The sequence below is a fragment of the Scatophagus argus genome, chromosome 8 (assembly GCF_020382885.2).
Source record: "Scatophagus argus isolate fScaArg1 chromosome 8, fScaArg1.pri, whole genome shotgun sequence".
Classification (NCBI taxonomy): domain Eukaryota; kingdom Metazoa; phylum Chordata; class Actinopteri; family Scatophagidae; genus Scatophagus; species Scatophagus argus.
The window spans coordinates 21,976,572-21,990,888 of NC_058500.1; the positions used below are offsets into that span (position 1 = coordinate 21,976,572).

Consider the following 14,317-nt stretch of genomic DNA (forward strand, 5'->3'; position numbering starts at 1 on the left):
AGACCGGGATTCGAACCTGGAACCCTCTTGCTATGAGGCAACAGTGCTAACCACTGCACCACCGTGCTGCCCGGGGGAAAGGAAATGTACCTGATAATTGCTCTTAAGTATAAAACTTGAGTAGAAGTACTTAGTAAATCTCCCCTACCGTCTTTAGATTTGTATATAATGAATGACCATTACAACCAATGTGATGAAAAAATATGTAGTTAATCATTACAATGAAAGATTTCTCAAAATAAAATGTTAGTGTGTCAAAATAAAATGGTCATCACTATGTTTGTTATTAATCTGAGATAACATGTTATTATTTTGGGATACTAAGGGGCTTCCATATAAACAACATGAAAAAATTATTGGATGAGACAAAGAAAACTTGTTTGAATATTATTTTATTTGATAATAAGATGCATAAAATAAAATCTGCAGTTAATCAAAATACAATACAAAATGTGAGATGATTCACATGTATCAATACATGTAACCTTCGTCAGGATAAAATTAAAAATGATAGGACCTATTAATCCATTCTCATATGACCACAAGGGATACAAAAATAACGTATAAGCTTGACTTTAAGCATACATGCATACATGTTAATATGTACTTCAAGGCAAACATTCTCAGAGAATAACTTCAATAACTCAAGTATGAGATTAATAGTTTATTTATGCATGTGACATGCAAAAAAACAAACATGTTTACTAAACACATTTGTATGAGTGTGACAGCTTTCTTTTTACAAATCCTTCTTGTACACACGTTAACACATTTCATTGGTCAAAGTGCACGCTTGCTGCCATTGCAGCACAACTGAGGCAGAGGCTGATTGCTTAAGGGCACATGAGCAGGGATTGTAGATGGACAACTCACCTGCTAGCTGTGAGCTGATGGCTTCCCTTGTCTGGCCAGGTATGAAACCATCAGGTTTGTGACCATATTGATTGTCTGTCTTTTTTAGTGTTTAGTCCCCTCCTCCCACAGACTGGCGGCCTTTTGCCCTCATTGTCAACCCAGCCTCATAGATAGCCAACTGCAGAGCTGCCCCAGCTGGTAAATTAGTAAAGCCTTCCTCTGAGATGTGGTTTATCTTCAGGTAAGCCCCTGGCCTATGCAGAGCAACTCCATGCAGGTGGGAGAAGAGCAGCGGCAAGTCACTTGTCAGCATGTAGTGAGATACCAGCCTCAGCTCAGTAGGTATGTCCGTGTCCTGAGAGTACTCAAAAATGGCTGCCATGTATTTGGACAGGTCCTGACCCTGGGCTTTGGCTCGACCCACCTCCTCTCCAATAAGTTGGACTGCTGTGTCAGAGCTGAATGTGTTGGACCTAAAGTCCAGCACCGCCTCTGTCTCCTCATCTTCATCGTCACCCTCTGGCTCTGGATGCTCAGGTCTGTGCTTGAGGCCCTGAGAACAGATCACCAAAATGAAGTCGCTCTCCCGGATCTGCCGGCAGTACCAGGCCATACTGCCCTCCTGAGCCACGCTCAGAGAGTCCCACAGGTCCAGGCACACCTGGGTAGAAAAAAAAGTGTCAAAACAAGCTCGTATCTCATATTAAAGAAAAGTAGAAACAAATTGACTGAATAATCAACATCTCTGTAAGATGCTGATAAAACACATTCATCGTCTTTTGTGTTTAAAAGTGATTTCTGCTTGTCAGCTTCCACCAAAACAGAACATCTCTAGCAAAATACATAAGAGCTGTGAAATGTTTCTACCTCAGTGGCCATGTACTGTTGTACAAAAGCCCCTAACTGCATGACGGCTTTGACGTGAGCAGGGCCATCACGGCTGCTGTAGCACATCAAAAGACGAGGTGGGGTCAGCCTGGTCCTGGGCAATGACATCTCTTCCTCCTGTGTCCTGCTTTCTTGATGATGTTGTATCTCACACGAAGCTGGTAATGGCAAAGACAGGCCAGAGGTGCAAGACAGGCTCTCTGTAGCATGAACAGTTACTGTGATTATTAAATTATCCTTCATGAAGCACAAACAGTGATTTACATGAAATATTCGGTTTGTCTTGGCACCTGGATTCATGAAAAGCTTCTTCATCTGCAACTTGGGCCTCCTCCTGGTCAGAGTAGCCAGTAAGACTAGAATAATGGCTACCACGGCCAGGCACAGTGGAAGCAGAAGAGCCAAGGCGGGAGTGACGGAGGGTGGCGAGACATCTTCTGAGGACAGGGAGGATGTGATTACATAACGGTTCAATGACAGACCTTAAAGAAATACTCAGTGTAGTTTGACATGGAAATACTTTTTGTTGCATCTTGGGTGAGAGTTATCGCATGTAGTCATATCTGTGTGCTAACTGAGCTATTCTTCCTCATCATCTTCCTCAATGACCTACCTCATGAACTATCAACATGGAGCTCCTCTGCTGTTGAATCCTGCATCTTGCAAGACTGGTAGGATTTTAACAGTGTGATTTTAGGAAGCATCAGCTCCGTTCCCAGTCACTCAGCAGCACACAACATCTTTCATGTTGATAATGATAAGAATGTTATTCTTTGGCAATTCAGTGACGCTGCCTACTGATCTGCCGAGTGACAGTTAACTCAAAAACCAAACATGCATATTTTTCCTCTTATCTGTAATACTATTCACCATTTTATTTTATTTATTTATTTATTTTTGGCTGTGTACTGCCTACCATCTCTCCAATATAATATAAATAGATGGCCTTTTGCTTGTGATGCCCAAATGTACAAACAATGCATTTGAAAAACTTACATTCTAACCCTTCATTCACATTGAGGTTTTATTATATCTTTTCCTTTAACAATTTTTGCTTCAGACATGTCTCTCTGTAACTATTTTTCTTTAATTATTTGCATTTGCATTTACAATAATCATTATTTTTGACCTGACCACATTGCACAACCCTACATCCTCTTCCAGGTCACCATGGTGGAGTAGACGTCTTACAGAAACCACTTGGCGACGCCTCAAGCACATATTAAAAATGCCTTCATTGTGATCTGTAGACCTATATTATATGATTTTGTTGTTCTTATCTTCACTTGAAACAAGGGTCAAAAGCCTTCACAAATACTGTTGCGCCTTTGTTTGTTTTTTTGTTTTAGAAAGGGAAACTTGGATTTAGTCTTTTGGGTATTTAGGCAGACACTCTGATTTTATATTGATTTTGTTTTTCATTATACCTCAAAAACATTGTGTTGGATGAACTGTCATAACTGGTGTTTTAGAAGAGGGGCAAAAAATATGAATAAAGAAAATCCTGTTATTCACAAAGTTGCTGAAGCAATGGGATAAAATATCCCTGTTAGATCAAACAAGGCACAAAACCTGCTGACAATATGGAAAAATGCTTGTTGTGGGGCTCCATTTCAAAATCATTTCACTACTGTACAGTAATGATTGAGTTTTGAGGTTTTGTGTTGTTCTTTCGTTTTCTTTTTCTTCTACCATTTGATAAAATACAGTTTGAGATCAGATTGCTGTAATATCATTAAAGATGTTTGGTGAGGTTTTATTATATCATTTTCTTTGACAATTTTCTTATCACATAATTCTCTTTCTAACCCTTATTTGTCTCACTATGGAAAAACACACAAATGCACTGGCCGACAATTAAACATTGCTTTTCTTACTTACTTGTCCTTGTTAATAACTCTCTCATGACTTGGTGCCTCCTCACCTAACTAATCTTCTTCAACCCTTCACACCTGTGTGATCAAAACATTCCTGTGATGCCTATCTACTCTCCACTCTCCTCCCTTCAGAATTTCCAATCTTACTCTCAACAGAAAACCAAATTAGTATTATTTTAAAGGGTGAAATAATGAAGCTAGTCACACATGTATCAAAGTGTCAGATTGCAGACTGTGGTTTAGCACACATTTTACAACTCTACATGTCCACAACATAAAGCAAGGAGAGCGTAACATGTAGGATGATGCATTGTGATAATCTCTCCTACCTTTGTGAATGCGCATGACCTGAACATTGAATGTTTTCCTCACTGCATCCACTTCGTTAGCTGCAATCTGTGACAAAAGAAATGTTGAGCACGAGAGTTTAGTCCTTAACCCTGGAAATCATAGTTTGACAAAACAATCTTAAAACTGCAAGCTTTGTTTTTGGCCACTAGGGGGCAGTGCACCAGGCTGTAAAAACAACACTGACAAACAATGTTACCTTAAAAGGTTGACATAGTGAACATGTCAACAAACAGCTGCCAATTTATCCGTTAGTCTCATTTATTTGAAGTGGTGTTTCAGGCAAGCTGATAAAGTCCAGTATTCTCTTTTTAGCTATGTGTTGCTCTCCACCAACTCCTGAATGTCAGTTTCTCGAACTGCCAGTGGTCCGCTGTGTTCACCAGCTAGCTGCTAACTTTGTGTGCTGCTCACTTGTTCTGTTTATCTGGACCTTTCACCTTTCAGATTTTTCTAAGTTCAATATTTAAATCAAATAATGAGAACTCTGCGTCCATAACAACCGATCAAAATCCATCTGCTGATGCAGTCCATGCGATGTGGTGGAAAGATCCAGAAACTAGACTGAAGTGGACCTTGAATGAAGATTGTTCTTTCAAAGTAGACATGTCTCAAGACAATAAATATAAAAACAATATAAATTCATATAGACCATATATCACAAATATTTGACATTTTCAGTATCATGTATGAATCACAAAATCATCTGAGGATTTTTTTTTTTCACAGAGCAATTTCACAGCTTTAATTTTAAATCAGCTATAATTTTATGTAAATCAGTGTGAAATATAGATCAACTATAAAGAGTTTGTTTACCTCACAAGTGTAATTGGTGCCTTCCTGAAGGTCATTCAGCTGAAAGCTATGGTGAGTTCTGTTTTTGGAGGAATTCTGTGAAAATTACATGCATGGCTATTACAATTACGTTCACTTAATGATTAAATATTTTTTTAAGATATAAATAAGAGAAGTAAGAAGATATCAATCCACTGAATGAAGTAAAAGTAGCAAAATATAACATTGGTAAAGCTGAAGCCACTCACAGGGGTTATGTCTGTGTATTTCTTTATGCCACTTGAGTAACATACTGAGAAGTAGCTTCTGATGCCCAGGTTTGGAGGAGCCAGGTTAAAGGTCACAGTGACAGAAGTTCCTTCATGCTGGACCTCAATATGTTTGGGGTACCAGTCTACAACCAGACCGTAATATGTTGGTAAATACAATAAAACCAATCATGAGAGCAAACATTTAATCACAAGATGGCAGTGGTGCACCTGACTGGAGTTTAGTTGGGAACTATGAGAAACATGAGTGTCAGACATTTTCTCTCACCTTTTTTGCACTGCTCAAGGCCGTTCTTGTCTGCACATGCTGTAAAACCATAATGCGTGAATATTACTATAAATTGACCATAATTTGGGAAACAGTTTTTGTCAAAGTCATAGAAAGAAAAGAGGCATGTTTAGAGAAAAGCTTCCTGATGACAGAGCTTGACATGTAATTATATGCACTGTAAATGAGACAACTAGTGGATGGAATTAGACTTAGGCTACCCTGAAGCAACCACAGACTCTGTGTACTCCACTGAAACTGTGTGTGTGTGTGTGTGTGTGTGTGTGTGTGTTATAGATAATATCTAGTCTTGAGTTTAAAGGGGTGTTACAGCGTGTGGAGAAGATCTTGCTGCGGTAGAACCTCTCCCACTCTTCAGGCACCGGCAAGGCCAGGACTGTAACAGCATACTGGGAGCCAAGGGAGAGGCCGGGAAAAGGGTCTGATTTGTACACCTGTCAAATACAGTGGCAGTCAAGACCTGGGTTTCTTTAAACACACTGCAAACGATCATCTGATGAGGTTAGATAAGAATTTTTGACACAACACCGTTCTCATACAAAATCTCATATGTGTATATTGTTGTTGTAAAATATATATGTATTGAAAGAGATTAGATGGGCCATGTTATCTTCTGTTTGCTTCATATTTTTGACATTTTCTGCTTGTTGATAATTTGATCAATTTTACTAGCAGTGCATGCATTAAAATATTGGCCAAATGTTCTGCAACAGCACTCTATTGTGCTTTTTACTCAGGGTTTTTATTATTATTACTATTATTATTATTATTTTGAAATGATTTGGACTAAGTTATGTACGAGAGTATTAATACAGACTGGTTGTTACAGGTGGCTCTAGTTTAAACTAAAATATATCAATCCACAAGTATAAAGAACATCTTTTACTATAGAAATTCATTTCATCTGACGTTTATCCTTTTCATACAGTGCCAAGTTAAACACAGTATCTTTTCACGGAGCCCACTCTTAAACATTGAATCCAACACTTTTTATTCGATGTTACGTTATGTTTCTATAACTTGACACGTTAGAGAAAGTCCATTGGGACATTCTCCCAGCACAAGGCTATGAACTGACATAGCTTCTCTCATGATATTCACAGCTTTTGGATGATGTCTATTGTAAAATGTGCATCTGTATCCACTAAGGACATGCTTTGTGTTTTTTGGAAGAGATGTTGCAGTGAGCTCATCCAAAATATAACATTATTTCACAAACACCAGGTCATAATTTGAAAGTACATCCAAAAACTACAATGGGACAGGCAAATGAGAGGGAAAGATCTCAGATCCTCCCACTGATAAAATTCCAAACTAGACCATAATGTTGCTGTTTGTCTAAATTACTTGCGGACATTCCTGTGAGTACAAACTGTGAAAACTCAGAGTTTGGATTGGCAAAAACAGCACCCTAGATAGGAAAATAAGTCAAATTCAAAACAAATGGAAAGTTTCCTACCATCTGAGCATGTGATGCTGGAAGGGAAAGGTTACGGTGAAAGAGGAAGAGCTGACAGCCAATAACAGACCCTCCCAAAGCCTGGAGGGACACTTGAAAGCCTCGCAAGAAAGCAATCCCTGCAACAAACACAAAAGGGACAGAGTGAAAGCAGCGTCACAAACAAATACTGCGTTCGGTTTGTACCCGTAAGTCATCACTCAGGGTGACATCACATCCAGCAACACAGCAACAAAAGGCAACAGGAAATTGTTGCGTACAGTTCAGAAAACACTTGTTTGGAACATTTCACATGTAAACAAGTGGTAACAGGGGACAGAGTGTGATTGGATGTGAAAGGGACAACCTCAATGAACATCTGATCAATGAACATCATCCAGTGAACAGCACCCTCTCCATCACACAGTAGACAGACAGCGGAGCACCTTCTCCCACAGGCTGCTACAGCTCTGCCGTCGAAGGGACAGATACAGGAAATCTTTCCTGCCACATGCCATCACACTGTACAACAACAGCTAAACTCTGGTCATAACATACACTCACTACACACTTTATATGTTTTACTCACTCGGTTCACTGCACCTTACATTCTACTGTATTTTGCACAACATTACACTGTTTATTTGTTGTATATACGCTTTTTTATATTGCCACTTTTTCATATTGCTATTTTAACACTTTGTATCAATGAAGTATATCTATCTATCTATCTATCTATCTATCCTTGAAAGGCTCACTTATTCACAAGAATATGACTACATGGGCTCACATTAAAGCTGTTGTTGGTAAACAGAACAAATGATCAAATGATTGCGTTCTGTTTATAGTTATTTTTATAGTCACAGCATTATAACTGTTTTAGAAATGAGGTTGTAACAGCAAACAGAAATTGGTATTAAAATGCAGGATGTGAGTGATTTGTGTATTAAGCTGTGAATCTGTATCAACATACCATAATAGCTGGGCTTCCAGGAGACAACAATGGTGTCAGATTTGGGGTTTGGCTCTTGTACAAACTCAACCATCACTTCATTTGGTGCTTGCACATAGTGCTGACATATTTTGGGATCTTCTTTTCCTAGCAAGTCAAAACACGGCCATGGAATACAACCTGAGGAGAAATAATGGATACTGACAATCGTTTAAATCGACAATTTAAATCGACAAGCGTTTTAAACATTTAAACATTTAAACTACATTATGATTTCTAGACAGTGCACAAGTCAGCATTCAATACATTTATGAATATCCGACGTAGAAGGAAACTCAGTCTACTCAACAGCCATGCTGTGCTGCTGGCTGTGTGTGGCTCCCCTTGCGAACGGTAGCATCTTAACAATCCCAATCCTAACATGCTGATGTTTAGCACTTAACGTTTACTTTGTCATAACTCTTCGTTTACATTTAGTTAGTGCGTCAGCATGTTAACATTGGCTAATTAACACAAACTGAAATCTAGACCCGAGGGTGGCGCTAGCTGAAAAGTCACAGGATCACGAGAGTTCCAATTTTTATTATCATTTAACCTATGACATAAGAGTGTCGGAGCCAAATTTCTCGGTGAGCTGTCAAAACCACAAAAGACAAAAACAGTGGTGTGAGTTTAATGACATTGTGACATTAATCCAGTTGGTCTAAATGATGTTGATCTTTGCATTAAAAACATTAACACTATTGCCAGCGGCAACACTAAATGTCTGACAAATATTTGACATGGGATCACCAGGAGCTTCTTTGTTTGCTGTTTGGCAGAGTAAGACACAGGCTTAATACATAGATCTACATCTGACATTTGTTTTTTTAAGACAAACTGGTTGTGTTTGCTCTTTAGGCTATCCTGTGTGTCAATCCGACTATAAAGTGCAAACAATGTATCATCTGTTCAGCATGATGCTTATGCAGCAAAGTGCAGCTTCGGGTTCGGGGCATGCAGAGTAGAGGAGACGGGGGGGACAGCATCTTGCTGCTGCCAAATTATGTTTGAGCAAATAAGGTTTAAGTGCGGTCAATTGTTTACTGCGATGTCTCAGAGTAATTAGTCCGCAGTCCAGTGCAGCCTGTCTGAATCAGACTTACTTCCAAATGGTTCGATGGAGTTAAAACCCAGAGCCTTTTTGATATCCACTCTGGTTATTCTGCAGTATTCGCAGCCAGGTCCTCCCTGCAAAGGAGAGAGCAATAATGAATTCATTCTTAGCACTTTCAGTGTGTTAATTAAGTGCTGCTGCAAATTGTCTGTTTCTCAACAGCCTGAAAAAAAAAATAAGTCCATAAAAATGCATGAACCTGGACAGTAAAAACAAGCACTGTAGCCATATGAAGACATGACACATAAACAGATAAATGCCCACATTTGTACAGACCAACAAAAACTGATCCCATTGACTTAAATTTACACATCACACTACATTATGGTCAGAGCAGTTCCAGGACCATGTAAATTCCCTGTTGAGCACCTAAGAGAAAGAGGTTTGAGTCAGAAGCAAGAATGTGAAAGAACTCTGCTTACCCAATTGGAAAATTACGAAGTAGTGGCAGCAGCAGCAAAGAAATGAACAAAACAAAAGAGTCTCGCTCTAGCTCCAAAATTTATAATGCTAGAGCTGGAGTTGAGTTGAGTTGAGTCTGACAAAAGGCTCCTGTCTGTCCCAAGATCCAGTAACAAGTACTCTGGAAATATGATCCTCTCAACAGCTGCCAAAACCAATTCCCTCAACCTGCTGCTGTACATTTTAATGGATGCCACATTCTATTAGAGAGAATGTCCTTATTTATGGAATATCATCACAAAGAAAGAAACTTGAACCTCTGAGGAAGGTTCTGCATGAGCCAACAGACCAAAATCCGCATATTTAATTTCCAAACATCTGCACAAAATTCACATCTGTAGCTCAAATCACATTTCAGCACTGACAGCGCTGTCAGAGTGAGTTTATCATAATCACATATGATGCCAAATAGTTTTTTTACATACAAGGAATCTGCCCTGGTGTTCTTGGTGTATAACAAGAAAATAGAAATTTGAGAATGAAATGTTAAAATACTCTCATAAAAACTTCCCAGTATGAAGCTTAAAGAATATTTGCAATGTACAATTAATTGACATTAATCCAAGATCTGCATTAATGTAATACATTGAGTCAGGCGTTTAGAACTTTAGATTGATGTAAAGTGCAGTGACTGTGGGGGGTCAGAGTCAGTGTCAGGCCTTGCCGACGAGGCCTACTGTTGATGGAAAAAAAAAGTGGTTGTGTGGCATGAGGTTCTGGTCCTAATTTTCCAAAGTCTCCTGCTGGAGGGAAGTGTTTCAAAAAGTTTGATTTCAGAGTCAGAGGGGTTGGTCACAATTTTTCCTACCCAGTTCAGGTTACTGGAGGTGTACAGGTCCTGGAAAGATGGCAGACTGTAGCCAGTCACCTTCTCAACAGAGCAACGGATGCACTTGTCCCTGCATTTGTCTGCCTCATGCCTCAGTGTAGAGGTGCACCATCATGGTCTTCCTCTGTTGGTGCTTTCTTGGTGAAGCTTTCTTTAAGTCCATGATGATGGTGTCCAGGAAGCAAGGTGGGGCTGGGATCTTCCTAAAACCCACAACCTTCCTCAATGAGCTCCACTGTCTTTAGAGCATTGAACTCCAAGTTGTTCTGCCTGCACCAAGTCACCAGATAGTCATTCTCCCACCTGTTGGCTGATGCACCCCCATCAGTGAGGAGTCCAGTGAGAGTGGTGCCATCCTTAAACTTCAGGAGCTTAATGGACTGATGCCTGGAGGTGCAGCTGTTGGTGTACATGGAAAAAAGGAGCTTGTCCTGCAGCAGAGCTGAAGTGAACAACTGGGCAAACAAAAAAGACAGCACAAAGCGCTAAAATGACTTCATTACCACAGAGGTTAGGCAAACAGGTCTGTAGTCATGTGTTGTGTTATCTTATCAAGTCCTGTGGTCCATGTTTTTGTTGGGTTGGGGATGCTGACAGGGGTCTTGAAGCAGATTGGCACATGGTATGTTTCCATGGAGGTGTGAGAAAGCTCCACCTTTTCTTTTGCTGGTATTGTGTTGTTCTTTCTCTTAGCTTTAGACAAAATTATACTCTGTTACACTTTTGTGTTACACTCACTTCTGTAAGTACTCGACGGTCAAATAAGGTCTGTGAGATGTACATTCAAATTAAAGAGTTTGATCTAGACCTGCTCTAGGTTTCTTCTAAAAGGAAGTGCTTGCTCATGTTGGGTCTCTCAGTACCATAAATTAATTTATAGAGTTTGGTCTAGACCTGATCTAATTGGAAAGTTTCATAAGACAACTTGCTCTATACGTGCTCTATAAATAATCTGAACTGAATTTAAATGAATTTCGTCATCAGAGGAACATCCGTGTAACTCCAAGTATTTTAAGTCTTCAGACACCAGAAATGAACATAAACAAAACTATTATGCATCTGTGGTGTCTGCACCTATCCTTGTGTTGGTTGGGGAGCATATTCAGGCGCGGATCAGAAACCATGGTAACGATGAAAATATATGAGTTTGTTTCTGAATGTTCTCCATGTAGGCTGATACTCAGCATGTAAAATGTGGTTCAATTCACAGTATCCACTGGTGCTGATTTTTGTGTCACCATTAATAAACTGAACCAGTTAGAAGAAATAAATTATAAAGGCATTAATCATCTGTTGAAAATCTGGTTAAGACTGAGCAATATAGGAATGTGCAAGTCAAACTGCCTGCATGTTAAACCCAAAGAAAAAGCTACCATTGATTAGGTACACATAGGCTAAACATTGCTGACTTGCTCTGCAGGTTTAGAGACTGTAACTAGATTAACAGGTGGAGAAAATGAGAGAGAAATACTGGGCCTGCCCCAGGCATGACAGAGAAAGAAAGTGTATGTATGGTGATTCACGCAATGGCAGTTTAACTGTCAGGTTAAGTTATAGCCTTCCGAAAGTCTTTGTAGGCTAAATAGTGACTTGCACGCAAGCTCATGATGAAACATTATCAACATGCTTGGCATGCACTACACAGCAGAGATCTCCCTCACTGATACAACGTGGGAGGCTTTTAAACAACCCACAGGACTTGATGGATGAAAGAAGAGGAAAATTCGTCTGGTTAAGCCAAAGTGAATCCTGTTACATGTATACGCTGCGATTCTGCTGTCTGTGTTAAAAATACTGAAAATGATAAAAGAGGATCACAAAAGTCGACGCCTGAAAAGGTTTTAATGCAAAACTGTGGTAACGCTACCACAAGACATGACAGAACCCTGATAAAGACAGAAAGTTAGCACTCGATCAAAGTGAAAGTGCGTCATTCGAATGGGATTGCTGTGTAACACACTCGTCACAATTCACAGTTCAGCTCAGGTCGCGAACCTTGCATTCTCCCTTTCTCCATTTACCATTGAAGAATGTAAACGTCTCTCTGACAGAGGCTGCCAAGGCTCAAACCTATGATATTAATATCCACCCATCCATTTTCTATAACGCTTATCCGTCAGGGTCGTGGAGGGGCTGGAGCCTATCCCAACTCCTATGATAGTTCCACAATCCTATTACACGGAGGTCCGTATCACATGCATCATATGGAGGAGAAACAGCTCCACATCAGGATATGTACAAGAACAGAGTCATTTTGATTAATTTCATAGTGTTTTGAGCGAACGTGGCTCGTTCTGTCCTCCTTGTAGAGGCAGAAAAGTGACAGCCTGGTCGGACTGCCGTGAGACAGATAGGCTGCACAAAATTGTTTTGAAATTGAAGTTATGGAAGATGGAAAAAGTATTTAGAATTTTACTCAGATACAAAAAAGCAAAGCAGCTTTCGCCAGTGAAAACTTCATAGCCGTTGAGCCAACATTGTGGAGAAATGTGCCCCCCCTCCACCCCCCCCTGAAAAAAGCAGAAAGAAAAGAAAAACAAAACTCACAATATTATTACAATGTCTAATAATATATCAAACTGCTCTTTTTTTCCCTTTCTCGTCTCATTGTACGTAACAGCAGAGATTAGAGATTTCTAAAGTTCAAACAGAAGCATAATCACTGAAGCAGAAATAGATGTTTGCAGATACTAACTCAACACCAGACGATGTGGCCAAAGCATTCTGAGCCTTCTTCTTCTTCTTTTTTCTGGTGTGGTCTGTTAAAGATTTTTCATTCTCAGATTACTAAATCTTAAATTTGTTACATTTCTCCTACCTTTAGACAAAATTATACTGTATTATAGTTTTGTCATTCGTGGTGTCTGCCGCTTTCTGTGTTTGACAATACATTCAGGAGTGGATCAAGCCCAACAAAATCATTAATGATAAAAAAAAAAAATATGAGCCCGTTTCCGAATGTTCTCCATGTAGACTGATACTCAATATGTAAAATGTGCTTCCAAGTCACAGTATCAACTGTTGCTGATTTGTGTGTCACGGTTGATAAACTGAACCAGTTGAAACAAATAAAAGCATTAATCATCCGTTCAAAATCCTATTAAGAATGAACAACATTGGAATGTGAGCCAAACAGCCCGTATGTGAAACTGAGAAAAAGCTACCAGCAGACATCCAAAAATAATTTCTCCTTTCCAAATCAGTGCAGTCATGGCCCTTATGATTTCTTTTCTCTCTTCCTGTTTTATTTGATTAAGTTTGTACATTTTTCTAGTAGTTAACAAAAGTAAGTAAAGATTTCTGAGAAGATCTTAAAAGACTGAATGTGTTGTCAGACTTAATATATTTTATGTCATACTGCATTATTTCACATGCAAGAAAGATGTCACATGTCCCAAAAAAGATTTTGGGACATAATTTGTATTGGTTAAAAAGAGGAAACAGAGGCTGATGTTGCTGGAAGAAATAGTTGATGAAAGACAATATAAAGTATAAATGGATCTGCACAATTTCGGAAACATTCACCGCGTCTAGATTAGTGTTTTTTGTTAAATGAACCGCGCGCATGATGTCCAGGTTTGTCGTCTGAGCTGGACTGAATGCCAGCTCCTTCGCGGTGCACAACAGCCTCAAGGAACAACGTAAACAGATGCGTGTAATAACAGGGAAGATCTCACCAGGTGTTTAAGTTTATGCATGGAAAAAAAAAAAACTAAATCAAAAGAGGAAATAAATGTAACTGCTACAGAAGACAAACAACACGCACACACACGTCCATGTATACAAGGCTGGAAATCCAGCTTACCTGTTGGATGCAGTCCAGACTGCAGTCCTGAGGAGTGATGGCCGCGACATCATCCTGAGCCAAGAGAGGCTCACCAAGCATTAAGAGATTGTACAAAACAAGAGTTGCCTTCCACATGTTGCTACATCCAGCATGACATTGTCCAACTGTGAGCACTAGACCTCAAACTCACAAACGCTCAGACAGGACCGAGTGGCTGGAAGAAACTGCCACTCAGTGCCAAAAAAGGTCTAAGACGGTGCGTGAGAGTGAGTGACAGGACCTGGGAGGAGGGGCAAAATGATGATGGGAGTGGTGCCTTCAGGCTACGGGTGGAGGCTCCCATACATGTTTTCACAGTTACACTGCCAGACT

The 14,317-nt window shown here is 39.7% G+C and overlaps 1 protein-coding gene across 5 annotated transcripts; it reads right to left on the bottom strand.

Annotated features, from left to right (window-relative positions):
• Positions 1-375: 375 nt before the first annotated feature.
• On the bottom strand, positions 376-14,224 carry si:ch211-207e14.4 (interleukin-17 receptor D). Of its 5 annotated transcripts, none has more exons than XM_046396686.1 (12): positions 13,964-14,224; positions 8,857-8,941; positions 7,733-7,891; positions 6,781-6,899; positions 5,632-5,755; positions 5,301-5,339; positions 5,012-5,157; positions 4,785-4,859; positions 3,950-4,016; positions 2,034-2,180; positions 1,723-1,901; positions 376-1,516 (listed from the first exon to the last, which is right to left on the bottom strand). In XM_046396686.1, the coding sequence occupies exons 1-12, from the start codon at positions 14,078-14,080 to the stop codon at positions 965-967; spliced, it is 1,809 nt and encodes a 602-aa protein (XP_046252642.1). In that variant the 5' UTR covers positions 14,081-14,224; the 3' UTR covers positions 376-964. The 5 variants fall into 5 exon arrangements, with proteins under 5 accessions (XP_046252642.1, XP_046252641.1, XP_046252640.1 ...); XM_046396685.1 differs by having other exon boundaries at positions 1,723-1,943; positions 2,034-2,177; positions 13,964-14,219; XM_046396684.1 differs by having other exon boundaries at positions 1,723-1,943; positions 13,964-14,217.
• Positions 14,225-14,317: the final 93 nt, after the last annotated feature.

What these genes read in the sequence shown, in the direction of transcription:
- si:ch211-207e14.4 (XM_046396684.1), bottom strand. Translation starts at nt 14,080, where the DNA reads ATGTGGAAGGCAACTCTTGTTTTGTACAATCTCTTAATGCTTGGTGAG. An exon ending in CAAGATCTTCTCCACACGCT is followed by an intron (nt 5,340 to 5,631) that starts GTAACACCCCTT and finishes ATGGTTTTACAG; the next exon opens with CATGTGCAGACAAGAACGGC. An exon ending in CCTTGAGCAGTGCAAAAAAG is followed by an intron (nt 5,158 to 5,300) that starts GTGAGAGAAAAT and finishes GTCTGGTTGTAG; the next exon opens with ACTGGTACCCCAAACATATT.